Source organism: Nelusetta ayraudi, unplaced genomic scaffold (genome assembly GCF_046127955.1).
Source record: "Nelusetta ayraudi isolate G7.1 ecotype Tasmania unplaced genomic scaffold, CSIRO-AGI_Nayr_v1 ptg000006l, whole genome shotgun sequence".
NCBI classification, from domain to species: Eukaryota; Metazoa; Chordata; class Actinopteri; order Tetraodontiformes; family Monacanthidae; genus Nelusetta; species Nelusetta ayraudi.
Window position 1 is genome coordinate 6687664 of NW_027466056.1, and position 20338 is coordinate 6708001.

At 46.6% G+C, this 20338-nt stretch overlaps 3 protein-coding genes and 1 long non-coding RNA gene across 8 annotated transcripts in view; 2 read left to right on the forward strand and 2 right to left on the reverse strand.

The window, feature by feature from the left end:
- LOC142882823 (FERM, ARHGEF and pleckstrin domain-containing protein 1-like) overlaps window positions 1-3466 on the forward strand; it is a 41907-nt gene extending 38441 nt beyond the window's left edge. Inside the window, exons 24-28 of the mRNA XM_076017506.1 lie at window positions 741-847; window positions 1814-1974; window positions 2196-2303; window positions 2400-2551; window positions 2737-3466. Of these exons, the coding sequence (XP_075873621.1) occupies window positions 741-847; window positions 1814-1974; window positions 2196-2303; window positions 2400-2551; window positions 2737-2812 (604 nt within the window). The 3' untranslated portion in view covers window positions 2813-3466. The remainder of the gene's footprint in view (window positions 1-740; window positions 848-1813; window positions 1975-2195; window positions 2304-2399; window positions 2552-2736) is intronic.
- LOC142882826 (uncharacterized) overlaps window positions 1-20338 on the reverse strand; it is a 59296-nt gene that overhangs the window by 164 nt on the left and 38794 nt on the right. The gene's annotated exons all lie outside the window — the stretch shown is intronic.
- Window positions 3481-20338, reverse strand: part of LOC142882825 (gamma-glutamylaminecyclotransferase-like) — a 301358-nt gene continuing 284500 nt past the window's right edge. Inside the window, exons 2-3 of one of the 4 annotated variants that reach the window (XM_076017512.1) lie at window positions 5021-5081; window positions 3481-4421 (exon numbers count right to left, since the gene is read on the reverse strand). In XM_076017512.1, coding sequence (XP_075873627.1) covers window positions 3956-4421; window positions 5021-5037 — 483 coding nt within the window. In that variant the 5' untranslated portion in view covers window positions 5038-5081 and the 3' untranslated portion in view covers window positions 3481-3955. Of the gene's footprint in view, window positions 4425-5020; window positions 5202-6145; window positions 6245-20338 lie in introns of those variants that run through there. The other 3 variants (XM_076017513.1, XM_076017511.1, XM_076017510.1) reach the window with 3 other exon arrangements.
- arl13b (ADP-ribosylation factor-like 13b) lies at window positions 6169-16030 on the forward strand. Of its 2 annotated transcripts, none has more exons than XM_076017507.1 (10): window positions 6169-6303; window positions 8817-8887; window positions 9568-9817; window positions 10605-10710; window positions 10828-11030; window positions 11661-11778; window positions 11867-12020; window positions 13079-13204; window positions 14455-14523; window positions 15732-16030. In XM_076017507.1, the coding sequence occupies exons 1-10, from the start codon at window positions 6245-6247 to the stop codon at window positions 15806-15808; spliced, it is 1233 nt and encodes a 410-aa protein (XP_075873622.1). In that variant the 5' UTR covers window positions 6169-6244; the 3' UTR covers window positions 15809-16030. The 2 variants fall into 2 exon arrangements, with proteins under 2 accessions (XP_075873622.1, XP_075873624.1); XM_076017509.1 differs by having other exon boundaries at window positions 15914-16030.

Consider the following 20338-nt stretch of genomic DNA (forward strand, 5'->3'; position numbering starts at 1 on the left):
ATTTACCTCACAGGCGTGTTTTTGGACTGAGAGAGGAAGCTGGTGAACCTGGAGGTAGTGTTGTGGTTCTGGAGATGGGTCTTAGTCTCGAAACCACTTTTTACGGGTCTCGGTCTCGTCTCGGACTCGGAGGTATTTCTACTGGGTCTTGTCTCGCTCTCGGACTTGACGGACTCAGGATTTTTGACCAAGACCAGTCGAGACTCAGCCAACGCTGCAATTACACGATAGTAACAGAAAAAAATCCAGCTGCGGCCGTTTTTTACGCTCTGTTTGTGACACCCAGAGTGACACAGCCACTTATTCCTGGTTAATTTTATTTTTTAATTTTATGAAGCAAAGTTGTTTTTTTGGAGAATGGTTCAAAATAGTTGGCAAAGCAGCAAAATGTGAAAGAAAATTATTCAGAGACAATTTTTAAAAAAAGTCTGTTTTGTTGTTATTTTTCTTTAGTATATAAAGTCTCGGTCTTTTCTCGGTCTCGATGCTCTTTAGTCTTGATAACGTCTTGGTCTTGGTTGGTGCCGTCTTGACTACAACACTACCTGGAGAGAACCCACGCAGACACAGGGAGAACATGGTGGCATCGCTACCCACTGCACCACCGCACCCCCTCTCATTACAGTTGAACAAAAACAATTAAAGAAAAATTCACTCAGCCTCGGCGTTCATTGGCGTTGTGCAGAAGAACGTGAGTCGCTCATCTCCTGCTCCCCCCCCCCCCCCCCCATGCGCCGCAGCTGTGCCTCGGAGATGGAGCGCTGGCTGGAGGACCTGCGGATGGCCGTGGACCTGGCGGAGCAGAGCAGCGGGTCCCACGCCGACCTGCTGTCCCCTGCTGACAACAGTGAGTCCGCCCGACAGCAAGCCACGTTTTCAGGTTTTCCCGAAGCCCGCGGATTGAGTTTGCGTGTCCCTGTGGTGAAGAGCCCAGATGTTCCAGTTGCATCACCAGCACTGACCTGTCTCCTGAACCACTGTCGGGTCACTTTTGATCGATACCGAAACGAGCTTAGTCACTCAAGATTAACAGTAAAATACCAAAACTTTGAATGTTATCTACTTAAAGGGTCATAGATTCACACGGTGCTTCGCTCCTGGTCAACCAATCAAAGTGAAGTTCCATTTATATTGTTTGGCAGCATTGGTTCATTGGGAAAATCATGACTGGCCCCCTTTAGATCAACAATAAGACAGTGAAGCGCCATATTTTACCAATAAAAAAAATGTAATTGTTTGAAATGGTGCTTCGCCGCTGGAGGACCAATTAAAGTGAATTTTATCATTTACCTTGTTCAACCGAATCTGCTTGTCAAGGAAATCATGACTTGCTCACTTGTGTTTTCCCCAATGAATGGATTGTGGTCGACTACGTCCGTCTCTTTCAACTCTCCTCCGTCAGTCACCTGTTAAATGGACACAGACGCTCTTTCATCACATGTTTTTTGTCCTGTCACCTCATTCATCGGTGCAGGCTGCGCTTGCCTCTTCCTCTTTTATCTTCCTGTCCAGGATGTAAAACGAGGCCTCGGCCAGGTGACCCGCTGGCTTTCGACGTCTCCATTGTTGCGCCGTGAGATCAGCTGAGATCAGAGGGCTTGGGTTTCAAAAGACAGGAGGCTCTTTTTTTTTTTGTCGTCGTTTCAATGCGTTGACGTTTCTTTGATCCGCTCTCGGGACGCACGGGAGCTGCGATTAAACGCATCAATGTCTGTTATGGCCCGATTGACGCTTTTCCTCCCATCCGTACCATCTTCAGCGGTCGTGCTTGTAGAGTGCTGCCATCAGATCAGACTCTTCTTTGCCCTTGCAGAGCTGCTGGAGGACGGCAACGGTGAGCTGGAGTCGGAGGAGGAGCTGTGCGGCTCGCGCACCTCGCTGGAGCGCCAGGGCCACCGCGGCAACACCACCGTGCACGTGTGCTGGCACCGCAACACCAGCGTGTCCATGGTGGACTTCAGTGTCGCCGTGGAGGTACTGACGAGAGAGAGAGAGAGAGAGAATAGATTAGAATAAAATAAAATGCTTTATTAATCCCACATTGGGGAATTTTGCGTAATTACAGCAACAATAGAGTGCAAATAATATAATAACAATAAAATAATATCAATGAGTGCTGCAGTGCCCAACCCTCAACACCGCCGACCTTCGACCTGTAACTCTACCCCCCACCCCCTCCCCCATCCCTCCTGCAGAACCAGCTGTCTGGGAACCTTCTGAGGAAGTTCAAGAACAGCAACGGCTGGCAGAAGCTGTGGGTGGTCTTCACCAACTTCAGCCTCTTCTTCTACAAGTCGCACCAGGTGCGAGGGAAAGGGGGCGCTCTCGAGGTTCATCAGCTGTGCAGATGCAATAAACTCCCCTTTAACTCACCCCTGCCCCCCCTCCTGCCTCCACAGGACGACTACCCCCTGGCCAGCCTCCCCCTGCTGGGCTACTCGGTCACCGTCCCCTCTGAGTTGGAGAACATCCACAAGGACTACGTCTTCAAGCTCCACTTCAAGTCGCACGTCTACTACTTCCGCTCCGAGAGCGAGTACAACTTCGAGAGGTACGACTGGGACGGGGAAAGAAAAAAATGTAAATGTGTCACTTGCCCGTGTGCTTATGCCTACAGTTCCTTGTCTTTCAGGTTCCTTTATGTTCTAGCATGGTTCCTTTGTCCCAGATGAGGTTCCCAGTTGCAAAGATTTTGTTGTTCTAACCACAAATTTCTTTTTTTTTTGTGCTGCCCAGGTGGATGGAGGTGATCCGCAGCGCCACCTGCTCCTCCAGTCGCCCACTGCAGGCAACCAGAAAGGACCTGTACTGACTGAGGACCCTCCCCTCCTCAAAATGACTGTCCGTTTCCGTCAGAGGCGCCATCTGGTGGCCAGATGATGCCACGGCAGCCTCGGCTCCAAAGTCCCTCCAGCCACGTTTCACTTGGCGCCGTCTAAGTTAATACTCACCCAAGAGCGACGCTTCCCGAAGCAGGGCTGACTGACTGAAGCGCGTCTTTGAGGAAAAACCGCTCCGACAGTGTTTCAGCTGATGCGTCTTACATAAGTGAGACAAAAAGTATTTGGGACATGGTGTACCAGAAGAATCCGAGGATATATATAAAAAAAAATGTTTTCAGTGTTGCAACATGTGTCCTCTCTCTCAATTCTGACAATCTGTGCGTTTGTGTTTTTCATAATGAGACAAAAAAAAAAAATCGGAGTCAGAGGATTTATTGCTTTTTTTTTTTTTTTTGTAAGTTCACTCTTTTGTACAGTACTTTGATACACTGTGAAATCCCCCCCGCCCCCTTCTCACCCTCTCACCCTCTTGGTTATCCTTGTTTTCTCATTTTTCACCCGCTTTTGTTTGTTTCGTCGAAACGCAAACGACTTCTTCTGCTTTCCGAGGCCGACAGAGATTCCACTGGTACTTGTATTCTGAAATAAATTCTCTTCTAAGTAAAGGTGAAAAAAAACAACAACACTGAACTTGTGGTGGTTTCACAAACGACTCGGACTTTAATGGGTTTTTCTTTTTGTCCCACAGTATGAAACAGGTGTAGAGCCTGCGTTCGTTCCGTCTATCCAAAAATGAAAAAAAAAAACAAACACAAACAGCAGGTGTGCTCTCTGGCGCTCCCCACCCACCACACACTCCCAGATATGTCAGTCCCTGGCCTCTCTGCTCACATACTGGAACAGGTTGTTTTTTTTGTCAGTTAACTCTTTTGTGCAGTTTCATTAAAATGCAAACAACTTTAAAAAACAAACAAAAAAAAAAACAAAGAAACACCCCTACGCCCGAGGCCAACAGACTGTACAACAGGTTGTAGTTTCAGACTCAGACTTGAATGGGTTTTTTTATTTTGAATTTCTGACAGCCTGCATTCATTCCATCTTTCAAAAATGCAACAAAAAAAAAAGAGGCAGGCATGCTCCCTAGCCCCCCCACTACCCTCACACCATGTATGTCAATCCCTGGCCTCTCTGTCCACATACTGGAGCCCGTGGTCGCCGTACGCATCGTAGCTCTCGAAGCGACACAGCCGCAGCAGCTCCTCCTCGAACGCCTTCCTGATGTAGACGAAGGCCTCGGCGGTGGCGCCGTCGTCGCCGCCGCCGCCGCCCTCCGACCTCTCCACCTGCAGCTCCACGGGCACCCGCTGGTACCACGTGGGCACCATCTCAAAGTCGTCCAGGAAGGCCAGCATGCGCTCGTCCACAGTGTAGAGCTCCCCCTGGATGCGGTGGCCCTGGCCGGGGACGTCCAACAGGAAGGGGACGTTGTGCGGGCCGGCGATGACCAGCGGGAACTTCTGCACGGTGCAGGCCGTGGACAGGAAGCCAGCCTCGCCGTTGGCGCTGTCCAGCATGCGGTAGTGGTTGGGCTGGCCCCTCTTCAGGGTGCCGTACACAAAGATCTGGGTCATGCGGGCGCAGCTGCAAGGCATGAAGCATTTAGCCATCTGTTTGCAGCCAGCTGCTAAAACCGGAGATCGGTCCTACCATAGTGGAGTGGGTAACTCTGCTGTCCGTGAATTTATATTAATAGTAAGGAATTAATAAAATAGCTGTATTTCATCCATTTTTTTTATTTTTTTATTTTTTTTGTGTTTCAAGAGTCATTTCAATAAAGAGCGAAATACCGTGGGGCTTCAAAGACACTGATTTCTTATAATAATTCACTCATCCATTCATGTTGTTTTCTGGACCGAGTTGAGCCGTTTATCTCTGCACGTACGAACACACACACACACACACACACACACACACACACACACACACACACACACACACACACACACACACACACACACACACACATTGGTCCTAATTTAACGGTGGACCGCTGGAGGAGTAGGCCTCCGACGTGACGTTACACAGCAGGTTCCCAGTCCCACCGCCAACTTTCGGACGTGAGAAACCCAATCCACCCAGTCGGGTTCCAGATCCGGTGCAAACCGGTGAAAAGTAAAGCCCCGGGTTGTTTTTTTTTACTGAACACGGTTTCTAAATGTGCCGAGCACGAAACGTACCTTACAGACGAGAGCATCGAGACGAACCGGAAGTGGGTGAAAGCGGAAAGCACGACGACAGGTTGCACTTTAGACCGGAGCGAGACGAGCCGTCGACAGATGAAGGAGCGACACGGAGGAGGAGGAGGATTAAAGATGGAGAACCACTAGATGGCGCCTGTGTGACGCGTAGACATTTTAACCCCTCATTTCTTTTTTTTTTCTCTCTTTTGATTATCATTATTTATTAAGTGCTCGTTTGACTTTATTGGCTCTGATAGCATTTTACATTATACATGTGATCGTCCTTGTGTGTTGCCGCTGCGAATTTGTTTTTGTTTTTTGTTTTTTTACTGAATAAACACCGAAATTATCAATAGTAGCTTGAAATCAGAATTTTAAAAGATATACAGCTAAGAACGCAAGTGTCAGTCAGTCCAAGTTGTTAAGTGCAACAAAGTTTAGCTTTTCTTTGGAAAAAAAACACTCACTTTTCATTTGCATCCATTTATTTTCACAATTCTGAGATTAAAGTCTGGGGCTACAAAAAAATGGCTGGGTTCCAAACTGAAAATAAGACTACTGAAATAAAACTCATTCAAGATAATTCAAGAAAAAAAAAAAAAAATCCTTCACTTACACTGAAACGTGTTTTGCAGCTGCGAAGAAAAACTGAATGTACGACGTCATTTGGCCACAAGAGGCGCACTCTCGTCGTCGACGCGGAGGAGAAGCGGAAGATGACGCATGCGCATCGCGTCCAGCCTGGGCGAGCTTGCCGAGCGACGGCGTAAACAGAGAGGACGATCTCTGGAGAAGCAGAGAAAAGCTAGCACGTCCCGAGTTTGAAAAGGTAGAAAAGCGTTCCGGGAGAGAAATATAAAATAGGCCCATCGACGTTGACGTTAGCAAAACGCCGTTTGTGATGTGCTCTTGGGTAGCCTGACAGTGAAAAAAGAAGAAGAAAGAGAAATGAGTGGATGCGAGACGAAAAGTTGCCGCTAGGCTGAGTTAGCATTAGCTTAGCCTCGCGTAACGGGACGCGGAGAGAAATGAAAGCCGCCCCGTCACTTGGTTAAACCCCAAGATTTAGCGTCCGAACTCGGCGAATAGGACCACCACTTCCATGCTAGCTAGATTGCTCACTATGTAGCGCTTGGAGGTTCGAGGAGGAGCCGGTCGGAGGGGGAGTGTCGACGGGCTCTCGATGACCACTTGTTTGCTGCCACCCCGGACCGGATTGCGATGTTTAGCCTGATGGCGAACTGCTGCAACTGGCTGAAACGCTGGCGGGAGCCCGCCAGGTAAGTGCTATGCCCGTGGGACGGTGTACATCTTATTATTAATTTTTATTAACCCACTGGCCCCGTTTCTGCTCGTCCCCCCCCCCCCGCCCTTTTTTTCTTTCGTTCTTTCGTGAAATCACGGCGCCTCAGCGGTTGCTAAGCAGGCGTCACGTGACCGCAAATCCAGTTTCCAGGTCGCAAACACCCACCACCCCACACTAACCCACACGTCCCGTCATTTGTGCTCCTCATCGCCAATGAAACGTGCTAATCCAGGGGTGTCAAACTCAAACACACAGGAGGGCCAAAATGTGTTTATGTCTTGGAAAAAAGTCGGGGGCCAACGTTGATATTTAATGAAAAAAAAAAAAAAAAAAATCTTCCTCCAGATAGAAGTTTTGCTTCAACCTGAATATGGAACAAGTAAAGCTTAATGCTGTACAAAAATTACTTAACAAATCATCCATGTATTTATTTGCAGCATTCTGATTTAAATTTCAACAGTAATCTTTTCCCTACAGGCTTATAATACATTTGAAAATAAAATAACATAAACCAATGAAGTCATGATAATATCCTTCAATGAACGTCCTGTCCCCATTGAGCAGCATTCTGGGATTTATAGTATTAGTGGTGCAAGTTCTGTACAATAGCGGCGGGCCAGCAGCTCTAGTTGTGATTTTGTATTGCCCAGATATAATGACACTGCGGGGCGAGCCCAATTTGGCTCACGGGCCAGAGTTTGACACCTATGTGATAGTCACTGCAAATAATCACAAAAGTGTGAATGATGTTTCAATCTTGCCCCTGGCAGGTGATGAGTCGGTTCAGAAACAAATATTTGCCAAGTTTATTTGCTTGTTTATTTTAGATTTTACACTCAACAAATTGAAGAGTTTTCTCATCCCCCCTGCCCCTCGTTGTTGTTGAACCGGTTATGTGTGGGTTCTGATTAAAAGCCAACCAGAGCACTCGGTAGTAGTTGCTTCCATTTTCTTCTTCAGTGTTTTAAAAGTCATTTCAATAAAGAGCTCCAAGGACAGGATGGTTTTTTTTTTTTGGTTTTTTTTACACTTTTTTAAAAATAATTTTCAATTGACATTAAAGCAACACGTTTTCTACTATTTTATATACATTTTATTATTTTATTCAAAGGTAAAAACAAAAAGCACCGCCCAGCTGTGTTTTTACTTAAGCTCACTCAGTGGAAGATATGAACACTCAGTGGTAGTGGGAGTAAGTAGTAATAATAATAAAGATGATAATAGTAAAAATAATCCCTCTGTTGTTTATCTGGCTGTGCGCTGACAATTCGTTGATTTGAAGCAGAAATCCAGCTGGAGCAGTCAAACAACAGTTGCTGCAACCCCCCCCCCCCCGCCTTCCTGTCAGGCTCCTGATCCGAGGCTCTTAAGGAAGAAATCCTCCCTTAATCCCTCTGGCCAGGTCTGGTTCGCGTGCGTCGCGCTAACCGCTCGCAGTTTGGCCACTGAGGGGCAGCGGGGTGGCCGATGAGTTAGCGCGGGGTTGGGGGCGGTGGTCTCGGTCTTTCTCGCAGCTTGTTGCCATTGAGACCCCATGAAGGCCAGCTGGCTCCAGAGGACGGTGAGGTGGATCGTGCGCCTGCTATCGCTGCGCCGCAGGTGCCGAAGTTAAGTATTGCGGGTTTTTCGCGCACGTGAGCTCCTCGCCGTTGAGCATGCCCCCCCTCCCCTCCCCCCACTCCATTTTCCATGCATTTGGCTTCCTGTTGGCTACGGGATTGATGTGAAGATTTTTTTGTTTGTTTTGAAGTCCCTACGTGGTTTGGCCTCTGGAATATCTATTGGAACTCATTAAGGTGACCTGAAGTCAGCGTACCAGATGCTCCTCGATGTCCCTCGATCCCTCCTGAAAACAAGAGCAGATGGAGCTTTTTCAGTAGCGGCCTCCACGCTAGCTGCGTGTCCATGACCCCTTAGAATTGCACAAAACCTAAATATCGCAATAAAAAAACTGGTCATGGGAAAACACCTAAACTTGGAAAAACCTCTCAAATATGACTGAAAGGTTTTGACGCTGTGGTAGAGGAATTTCGCACAAGTGTCACGGAAACACTTTTTTTCGCATTTACCAAGAGCGGAGACCAGACATTATGAGAATTACGGCTTATGCGCTTCACACCATTCAATGAAAACACCGACAAATCGCAATTGTACTTTGTCGAAACTTTAGAAATTTCGCTTTCATTTTGCAAAAAACTGTCATTTGTCAGTCAACTGTCTTTGAAATGTGCTATATAAGTAAACCCGACATTGACATTTAAAGAGGGGGGGGGGGGGGGGGAGCGTGTCGGTTAAATTTCGCTGACACCAAAGCCGTGAGCCGAACACACGTGTCAAGGTTGAATGACGGCGAACCAGCGTGCAGCTGAGTCACTGCTGCTGACTCACTATTGACTCATCCCCCCCCCCCCCCCCCCCCCAGCATTAACCGACTCATCCCGGGCACAAGACTGCATGAGCCTCATTCCTCCTTTTCCCCCCCAACAGGAAAGTGACTTTAGTGATGGTGGGACTGGACAACGCTGGCAAGACGGCCACGGTGCGAGGAATCCAAGGAGGTAAAATCTTTGTGAAAGCCCCCCCCCCCCGCCGTAACAGTGCTTCTCAACTGGTGGAGTCTCACCACCCACATGTTTTTCCTTCCAATGAAGTCGCCCCCCACATTTATTCCACAGCATTCCAATTTATTCCACAAAAAAATAGAAATATAGACATATACAGGTACTACCCAGAAAATTAGAATATCCCGAGAAGGTTGTTGTATTTCTGCGATTCAACTTAAAAGGTGAATTTGACATATGATATAAAGGAATAATATGCAAATCAATATATTTCAAGTTTTTATTGTGCTTATTATACTTGCAGCTTAATAAAAAACGCCTCAAATTTTATAATAATTTTGTGAGTTTGTGGTTTTAATAAGCTGAAAATCTTAATCAATCAGCAAAGTTACAACAAGGAACTGCTTGAGATGTCAATTTGCGTGGAATGGCTCAATAAAAATGTGTTGGCTTCATCTTTTATGTTAAATTGCCAAAATAAAACTTTTACTTGATATTGTAATTTTTCGGGTAGTACCTGTACTTGTGATTTAATGGTTTTTCGTGTCTATCTATTACCATGACGTTATTGTAAATATACAGATTTTTAAAATCCCCTTTAATGTTGTGACCCACCAGTTGCTCTTGCTCTGAAAGACCCATGTGTAATGCCGCCTGCTCCCCCCCCGCCCCCTCAGACAACCCCCAGGACGTGGCGCCCACGGTGGGCTTCTCCAAGGTGGACCTGAAGCAGGGCAAGTTCGAGGTGACCATCTTCGACCTGGGCGGCGGCAAGCGCATCCGCGGCATCTGGAAGAACTACTACTCAGAGTCGCACGGCGTGGTGTTCGTGGTGGACTCCAGCGACGTGCAGCGCATCCAGGAGACGCGCGAGGCCATGGCCGAGGTGCTCAAGCACCCGCGCATCGCCGGCAAGCCCGTGCTCGTGTGAGTCTCCTGCGCCCGTTAGTCTTTTAATCTCTATGTGTATTTTTTATTTGCACTTTTTCTTTTTATTTAACGTTAAATGTTCACACAAACACTCACACAGGAGATGCTTTGCTACAAACACTCACCAGCCTGTCAGTGGCCATTTGTGCTTTTCATCGCTCATCGATACCAAAACTAAACTAATAAAGTTAATCGGCCACTAAGGCACTGAGGGAATGAATCTACGCAGGGATATGACAGTAGTCCATTGTCCAGGCAAAGGAGAAAGGGCTGTTTTTTTGTCGATTTATTCCTCCATTGGAAAGCAAACAGAAAGAACCTTAAAACAACAAAACACCACAACACTTCCTACTGCTGCCCCCTAGGCAGACACGTGTATGTACAGTATGTGTGTGTATATATATATGTATATATATATATATATACGTATATATATATATATATATATACAGTATGTATATGTACATCATTTATGTATAATTCACCTAATGTACCCCAGCTTTTAAGTACCTTCAAAATAAAATAACTACTAGGTATTCACATTAATATGATCAAACTAAAGTTAGATTAATCAAATAAACGAAACTAAATAATTGAATATTTCATAAAGGTATATTAGAAATGGCTCCAACACAGTCCATCTTCACCATGACATTATTGTTTCTTTTAGTTTTTTTTATACAAGTCCTGTGATTCTCTTCATATATTTATTTTGATATTGATTTGTATTTGTATTTTTTTTTTTTTTGGCCGTTTCACGGGTTTTTGGCCCTAACCCTCGCAGGCTGGCCAACAAGCAGGACCAGGAAGGGGCGCTGGCCGAGGCCGACATCATTGAGAGGCTGTCGCTGGAGAAGCTCGTCAACGAGAACAAGTGCCGCTGTCAGATTGTGAGTGCCGCCGCGTGCGCCTGACGTCGAGGGTTTCTGCACAACAGCAATAGTCTTGCCTTACCCCCCCCGCCCCCCACTTCTCAACCCCCCCCCCCCCCCCCCCCTCCCCAACAGGAAGCCTGCTCCGCCGTCCTGGGCTACGGCAAGAAGGTGGACAAGTCCATCAAGAAGGGCCTGAAGTGGCTGCTCAACAACATCGCCAAGGACTACGAGGCCATCGCCGAGCGCGTGCAGAAGGACACGGCGGAGCAGCGCACCCTGGAGGAGCAGGACAAGAAGGCGCGGGCGGAGAGGGTGCGCCAGATCCGGGAGGAGAGGTGAGGCGGGGCAGGTGGTGTCGGGTGGGGGTCCATCGAGTCATCGCAAAAGAGAAAAATGAACGTTGTCGCTCCAGCTTGAACAGAGTTTGGGGACAAAAAGCCTTTTCCTGCCACTTGGAACAACCTGCAGCAGGTCCTGAAGCTGGAAGTCTGGCTTGGGTCACTGTGGGCAGTTGAAGGGACTCATTGGAAGGCTGCAGAAAAAGCCACTGTGGGAGTTTGCAAGTGTAACTACGCAGTTTCATATCATTTTCCTTTGCTTTTGCTTTGCAAACGCACCCCGATGTACAGGGTGACCCCACCCCTAAAAAAAGAAAACAAAAACAGGTCCCTCTTGTCAATGACAGACAGACAGACAGACAGACAGACAGATAGATAGATAGATAGATAGATAGATAGACAGAGAGATAGATAGACAGAGAGATAGATAGATAGATAGACAGATACTTTATTTATCCCGAAGGAAATTCAGTTTCTCTGCTGCACAATCAGTCATCAGCAGTCAGTTCATAAAAAGTGCATAGAGATAAAAGAATAACTAAAATAAAGGAGGAAAAATAAGATAAAGGTGAGGATTTGAGATTTCAAGTGACACCTCTGACCTCAGACGTCCGGTTTCCCCCGTAGGGAACGCCAGGAGCGGGAGGAGGCGGAGCGTGAGGGGCGGGGCTCCCAGGAGGAGGAGGAGGCCGGGGACGAGGACATGCCCAGCCCCTTCCAGCCCATCGGCGACGTCGTCTCCGAGGTCAGAGGTCGCGGGTTTACTTTTTTTTTTTAACGGGGTTGAAGCCCGACACCGTCGCCGGCGCTAGTAACGGCACGTTTGCCTCCAGAACGAGGAGAGGAGGCGGCAAACAGAGCGACAGGAAGTCAACGGCTTGAGATCGGACACTAATCACCAAGACGAGGAGGAAGACGAGGAGGACGAGGAGGAGGAAGGCAAAGATGCCGGCGACAGCAGGCAGACGCAGGACGGCAGCGCTGCAGGTGATTCAGAGCCGGGTGGAGTCTCAGGACCCACGGTTCTCCCCTTGTCATGAAGCCACGACTGACATTTACTCCACCAAAGTAGAGAAATATAGCAGCAATGCAGAATGCCTTCTTCCAGTCATAATCATCATATGAAGAAAAACATAATATACAATATTAAAATATGTAAATGTATGTATTTAAAAAAAATCCCCTTTTTATAAGAAAACAAAACGTTAAGAACTGCCCACAAAGCCGCGTCCCAATCAAAACAGCCCCGCGACCCACCAGTTGAGAAACACAGATTTAGAGCAGCTGTGGTTCTCAGCTGGTGGAATCTTGGGACCAAAGACTTTTTTTCCTGATCTTGGAAGTCGAGACCCAAATTTATTCCACAAAAATAAAATAAAAACGCGAGCCCACCTTCTATCATGCCTAGTAAATAAATGATTGAATTGATTTCAATAAATATATGATTATTAAAATCCTTTCCTTAAAAACCCCCCCCAAAAAAACAACCTATAAAACTGCTAACGAAGCAGCGACCGAGGGCAAAATAGCTCTGCAACCCACTTTTGGGTCACGACCCACCAGTTTAGAAACGCTGATTCAGAGAACTGGCTCACCAATGGTATGGAAAAACCCCAGACGGCGACTCCAAAACCCAAAGATCCCTCTTCAAACAGGCTTCCAGCGCTGAATATCCCATCAGTCAATCATTGCTCTCAGGTAGATGGATAGATAGATGGATGGATGGATAGATAGATAGATAGGTAGGTAGGTAGGTAGGTAGGTAGGTAGGTAGGTAGGTGGATGGATGGATAGATAGAAATAAGTACTTTATTTATCCCCGAGGAAATTCAGTTTCTCAGCTGCACAGTCGTTCATCAACAAATTAGCTCGTAAAGTCGTCCATAGAGAGTGAGAGAATAATTGAAGTAAAGAATTTGAGGTAATAAGGAATAAAAGGTTGTGTTCACGAGCCTTATAAATAAAAAAACATTTTGCTTTCTTTTTCTTTTCTTTTTTTTTTTAAATCTGCTGAACTGTGTGTGTCTGCGTGTGTGCGGCCGCAGCCTCGGACAAGAAGTCGTCGTGGAAGCTGCACCTGAAGAGGAAGCACCGCGTGGACCCGCTCAGCGCCCAGGACACGCCCACCGAGAGCCCCGCCCCTGCCCCTCCTCCCCCCGCCGCTCCTCCAGGTCAGTACCAGCTCGCACTTCCTGTAGCGGTGGGAACGAGGCCCCTCCCCTCCTCCACCCCGTCGACGTCTGATATTTCTTTTTTCATTCGCAGCTCCCTGATCGTTTTTTCTTCTTCCTCCTCCTGCGCCTCAGCTCAGCTGGGGCTCTGTTTCACAAAGCAGGGTTAGTGAGAACTCTGAGCCTGTTCACCCTGACATGAGGGAAACTCTGAGTTTTCTGTGTAAGACCACCTCCACCACCACCTCTACCCTCCTGCTGGATTGCACCTCAATAAAATATATTTACAAGCTACCATTCAAGAGCAGCCCCCCCCCCCCCCCCTGAATATTAAGATTGCGATTGCAAGGGAATACAGGCCAACTTACGCATTGACCTGCCGCAGAGCGCTGTTGCACTTCTTTTTCTAAACACGTGTTCAAACTTGCAGCATGAGCTCGTTGAGACGTCTGGTTTCTACCGAGGAGAAACGCGCAGCCCCAGTGCTGCCCCGGCGCCATCGCAACTCCTCAAGTCGGGGCTCCACGTTTCCATGACCCGCAAAACCTAAATATCGCAATAAAAAAAACTGGTCATGGAAACACCGAAATTTGGAGAAACCTCTCAAATGTGGCTTTTGATGCTCTCATGATGGGACTCTCATGATGGAAACACTTTTTTTCGCATTTGCACGTCAGCGGACGTGACGTGCGGAGTCACGTGACCAGCTCACTTCAAGTGAAAATGGCGCGTTGTGTTTGGTCGGAGGAGGAGATGGAATATTTTTTTTTTTATATATATATATATGTATACAAGTAATCAAAGAGAAAAATATAACAACCGTTCTCGACAGCAAACGTGATTCTCGTCAAATCTGGCGAGATTTACGAGAATTGCGGCTTATGTGCTTCACACCACTCAGTGGAAACGCCTGCAAATCGCAATTGGACTTCGTTGAAATTTTCGAAACATTGCTTTTATTTTGCGAAAAACTGTAATGGAAAACGCAGCTACTGACAGTCTTTTTTTTAGAGCTGCGGTGCACGTGCATAACTCCGGGTGAAACTACTCGTAGTTGATCACACTAACTCATATGAGCTGTTCTGGAACCAAAAACTCTGACCAGAGTTTTGCAATCTTAAGAGTTTCAGACCAACTTGAGAGTCGAGGGTCTCGGAGTTTTGTTGAAGCTGCTTTGTGAAATGGAGCCCCCCCCCCGTTCCCCTCTCTCTTGCTCGCCCCTCACCGCTGTCCCTGTGTTTGTGTTGTAGTGGGCTGGGCCACACCCAAAGCCTCGCGGCTGCCAAAGCTGGAGCCGCTGGGGGACTCGAGACACTCCGGTAAAGACGCCGCCGTTGCCGCCACTCGGCCGTCCGTCGTCTCTTCTCATGCGACTAACAACTTTATTTTTTTCCCACCATCTTTTTCATTTGTTGCCCCCTCACCCTCTTTTTTTTTTTTTTCTGTTCATCTCTCTTAAGTAAAGATGTACGACACGTCCAGAACTCCTCCTCACTAACGGCTCACGATTCTAGATCAGATTAGATGAGATTCAACTTTATTGTCACAAGGAGAGAGCAACAAAATGCAGTTAGCATCCAACCAGAAGTGTCAAGCAGCGAATCAAATACAAATGTACTGTATATACACATTATATACCATATATAACATATATTTGTGTGTGTGTGTGTGTGTGTGTGTGTGTGTGTGTGTGTGTGTGTGTGTGTGTGTGTGTATATATATAGATAGATAGATAGATAGATAGATATGACTGTTGTTCTGAAGTCCAATTTTTCAAAATTTGAATCCAAAACGCCCAGAACGAATCTTTCCCCGAAAGTAAAGTTGCTGCTGCTGCTGCCGCTGCCACCACAAGATGGCAGCAAAGCTGCACGAGAGGTTCGTCGTGTCGTCCATCTTTAGTCTGGAGGGACGTAATGGCAAGCCAGCATCGGCGTGCACAGTTTACCAAGCAGCCACCGCTACTGTGGGAGTGGCCAGCAGTTAGCTCCCGTTAGCCACTGTTGCTGTTAATACTCTTGTGTTCTATCAGGCCAAAAAAAAGCTGCTACTTTTTTTGTTTTGTTTTTTTCCTTGTCCGGTCTGGCCATAATGACAAGCAGAAGTGTCTCTGAATGTCTATGATGGCTGACAGATTTTATTTTATATAAAAACTGCTACTTTGAAGCCAAAAAAAACACAAACTTGAAACTAAAAATAGTCAAACAACAAAAGAAATCAGGGTTGGCAGTATCTTTTGCATTTTAAAATGCAAACACGTTGGCTCTGCTGCGGATTTTAAAATCCCCGCGTGCCTGTGAAAACAATACAAACGACAAAAACACAAACAAAGCTGTCTGCAGGGAGTCGCATTTTGTTGCTGGTCGGCCGGGAACCACCTGCTGCTTGTCTTCCGCTTCAAACCCCCGCCTGCTGCTCCTGCATGCTCCTCCCATCCATCCATCCATCCATCCATCCATCACTCTTTGTTCCTCCAGAGGAGTCGGCCTCCCTCAGTAATCCAAAAAAACGCCTCCTTCTTCCACAGACTTTCTCAAGAAGCCCCTCCCGCCGCTCGCCAACAGGCCGCGGCCTAACGGCGATGCCCATGATGTCATTTTTTGACACCCCGCCCTCCCCTCTCCCTCCTCCCTCCTGTTCCCCCATATTAAGGTCCAATCACAGCTCTGCCAATCTTCTATCTTTTTTTGTTCTTCCCCCTCCCACAAGCGGGCGGCGTGTAGACCAGCGAGACGACCGACCGGGAGCCCGGCCGGCCGACCGAGCGGATGCCCCAAAGGCAGGCACAGGAGCATCATGGGAATCGAAGTCCTTTTTTTTCTTTTTCCTTTTTTTTTTTTTTTTTAAAAAAAACACATTTTTTTTTTCAGCCTTGACCACACAAACACAAATCCTCTCATCGTCCCAGACAAGCGAAGAATGCAAAAGTGTTTGCACCCGCTCTGGAAAACAAACGTACGCAACCGTCTTGTTACTCTCGCCGATGCATTTCTTTCAGCCGATTCGCACAGGAGCATCGTAGGAATTGACGCCCACAGCATTTTTTTCAAAAAGTGTTTTCGCCCACTCTGGAAAACGAATGTACGCGACGGCGTTGTTACTCGCAGTCGTGCATTTCAGCTGACTCTCAGTGGATCCTTAAGGTACAAAGAACATCATGGGGATCGAAGTCCACCGCATCATTTGTAATCCTTCAGCCCGACCACACAAACGGGTGCGACCGAAGGAAGCGTCGTCCTCTCGTCGTCCCAGACAAGCGACCGCAAGAGTTGTTTTCGCCCGCTCGGGAAAACGACAACCTTGTCACGCGGCGATGCACTTCAGCTGGTGCACGATTGGAAACATCCCAGAGGTTGAGGAGGGTGGAATTTTCTCAGCTGGGAAGCGTCTGCCATTGAGGAAAATCTCAGCAGAAGCTACGGCGGTTATTCACACCGCGATAATAGAACCCAGCGTTCCCCCCCCCACCCCCAAAACATCACTACATGTCTATATTTCTTTTTGAAAAAAAAAACAACAAAAAACAGCGTCGCACTCTTTTACACTGTGAACCTTTTTTTTACGTGTCGTCAGGCGGTAACTCCCTCCTCGAGAGCAGCTTTTTTCCACGCCTTTTTCATTTTTCTCCGCGACGAAAAGAGTAAAGAAAATGAGCCTCAGTTAGCCGGCGAAATGTTCCTTTACAGCCGCAGGAGTAGACGCAGCGCGGCCCATGCAGCGCGGCCCTCTTTCTCCTCCACAAGCTCAAGATTGTTGGGAGTATTTTTTCTACAAAGTTTGCTTTTTATAACCGCACAATAAAAAAGATGTTTCAGAATGGACTTGTGTTTTCTTTCGGTGTGAGCTGCCTTTTGCGGGTTGACGGAGGGGGGGGGGTTTCTCTGTTTCTGGCGCACTTTTCAGACACTACGGCTCCTGGACACAGAATGAGATATCTGATAAGAAAAAATGCATCAAAGAAGTCAACAGACACGACACAGTAGACTAAATACAGTGTTTGAGCAATAATTTCACCTTGGAGCTAATCGAAGCTAGTTTTAAAGGCCAAGTGTGGACGAATCAAATACAGTAAAACTTGTGCTCACTTTACATCCAATAGTGATGAAAAGTGACTAAAACAAATGAATCACTTGCAGGTATAAATATTTATTTCACATATATAATATAAGAATGTATAATCCCATTAAGGGTCGGTTGAACGCAAACTTTTGTTTTAAGCGGACAGGAAGTGACGAAGCGGAGGTAGGAGGAGGTTAGCGGAGTGATGCTAAAATCAATGCTAAACCAGACTTGCTCCTGTAGGCCGGCAGCTGATGAAAAAAATCTATATATGTGTGTGTGTATGTGTATATATATATATATAGAAACACACACACTACCAGACAAACGATGTTTGGACACACCACATGAATTTAATGTCTTTTCTTTCATTCTCATGACTATTGACATTGCAGTTTCTCACTGAAGGCATCAAAGCTACGTATGAACACACATGGAATTATGGAGGAGACAACAAAAGTGTAAAATAAGTCAGACGTGTTTTATATTTAATTTCTTCACAATAGCCATCTTTCATGAAAAGCATATTTCATTTTTAACGTGTTTTTTTTTTTTTGCTGCATAATTACATAAGTCTTACTCATATATTTGATGTCTTCAGTATTTTTATGCAGTGTAGAAAGTTGTAAAAACAATTTAAAAAAACAATTGCTTGAAAATGTGTGTCCAAACTTGACTGGTCGTGTACATATAATAAAGAAATGGACTTCCTGTGAGTAGAACCGTGACACATTGTGGGGCAAATTTGATCATGTGGATTTCATGAGTTCATGAGACTTTAAAAGGCTAATATTTGACTGGAGACTCTATTATATAGAGAGTATAGTACAGTAACGCCAACCCATCTGCTGGTGCAGTCCCTCCTCTTCACCTGCAGAGGGCAGCCCAGGCTCAGGAACGGCTCCCGTTCCCGGGGGCGTGGAGCGGAGTAGGTGGTAATTGGACTCTATTAAAGTGCTCGGCTGTTGATCCTGGGTGAGTGAGGCCTGCGCCTGACCTGAGCTGCTTGACAACAGAGGGACCAAAAAAGAAAAAAGAACAAAGAAAAAAAAAGAAAAAAAATGCATCGCTCGAAGAGGCTGAACGCCCTCCGCGGGCTGGTTTCAGCGCCGCAGCTAATGGACGCCATGTCACGGCTCATTATGCGACTCGGCTGGGAATCTGGAGAGGCGGAGGTGATGAGTGCGGTTTGACCTCGGCAACCGGCTGGGTTTTATGCACATTTAATGTTGTTGTGCGGGGGACCGAGCAGGGCATCGTGGGTAGGAGTAGCTGTCGGGGGAAGGGCTGGGGGGGGGGCAATCATGAGGATAGCAAAGGATTAACCGCGGTGTGCTTCACAGTTAAGTGTAAAAAGCCCCCCCGTTGTGGAATTAAAATGCGGAAGCGGCTGTAGTCTTTTCCCAGAACCTGTTGGTTGGGGGCGCTGTGTCAATAAGTCCCTTGATTAGGCATGGGCAAACTACGGCCCGGGGGCCATATCCGGCCCGCCGACATTATATTGATAGTAAGTAAGTCATTTAATAGCTGTAGTTCATCCATTTTTTTATTTTTATTTTAAGAGTCATTCAATAAAGAACTATGGTAAATACCGTGGGGCTTCAGAGACACTGCTTTTGTTGTCATGCTGTAGTTCATTTTCAATTGACAATAAAGCAAGTTTTCCACATATCCCTTGATATTATTTTCCCCCCTATGAGTTGGGTCTCCAAAACACTCCATCCATCTGTTCCTGCTCCGGCCCCCTCTGTCAAATTTTAGAAGCCATTGTGGCCCCACCAGTCCAAAGGTTTGGCCACTCCTGCACTGAATTAATTGATTCAAATGATTTAAACAAAACGCTTTAAGGTGGAAAAATGGCAGTGTTGTTTTGAAAAGCTTCACGTCTCTACCAGTCACAGTGTGACCAGACCAATCGGGGGGTCCTGCAAGGACAAAGGGGCGGCGCAACTGCTGCTTGTTGCCAGCTGCTAGCTCGTTGGGATTGTGGTCACATTGTGTCGCCATAAAAAAAAAGAAGCAAAAAGCACAGGGATGAGGTGTGCTGCTCGCTTGTTATTGTGTTTACCCTCACAATCTCCTCAAGGTTTATTTTTTGGCTAGAGGTGTAGTTTTGGCGGCAGGTGGAACGAAAAAAGGTAGAAGATGGATTGCGGGTGCGAAGAATGGGAGATTAGAGGCCAGGGAAGGTGAGGTAACGTTGGGCGATGAGGCCTAATGAGGTGGTTGCGGTGGAGCCGAGTGTCGAGGGGCTCTGATGCGCGGACGGAGCGGCAGCAGCAGCAGGATGACGAGGGCGGATGGAGCTGTTGGTTGGGGAAGTGGAGGGTAGGGTGGGGAGGCGGGTGGGTTGAGTGGCAGGCCCGAGGGGACGGAGCAGCAGCAGCCAAAAGGGAGCCGTGTGAGGCAACGCAGGAGCAAGAGCGCTGACAGCAGGACGAGGACGGTAGGATGGATGGAGCTCTTTGTTTTCTTCTTTTTGCTGTGACGCTACTCTTACTGTTGAGCTATGCACACATATATGTATCAATGATATATATGTATACATATGTATATATATATATATATATATATACATATGTGAAAATAATGTATATATATTCATGTTTTTTGAGATTAGATAAAATTCAACTTTGTTGTCATGACATGCCACAAGTACGTAACAATGAAATGTAGTTAACATCCATCCAGAAGTGCTCAGTAGTGAATTAATTACAAATGTACAGTATACTGTATACATGTACACATACAGATAACTGTTGTTATGAAGTATGTATGAAATAATAATATATATACTGTTACAGGTATATACCGAATACAACAGGTATAAAAAAAACATAGATGAGATTTGATTTTGATGATTGTAGGATGCATATTTGTGTATATGTATATATGTTTGTATATGTGTACATATGTTCATAAACATACTGTATGTCAAGGACCTCATCCTGAATTACTACGGGAACTTCAGGCTCAGGGTCACTTCCGGGAGCTTAACATCAGATTAGCACAGGCTTGAAAAGGGCATTATAACTGGGTGTACAATCTCAGTTAGCCTCTTTGCCGTAGCCATGA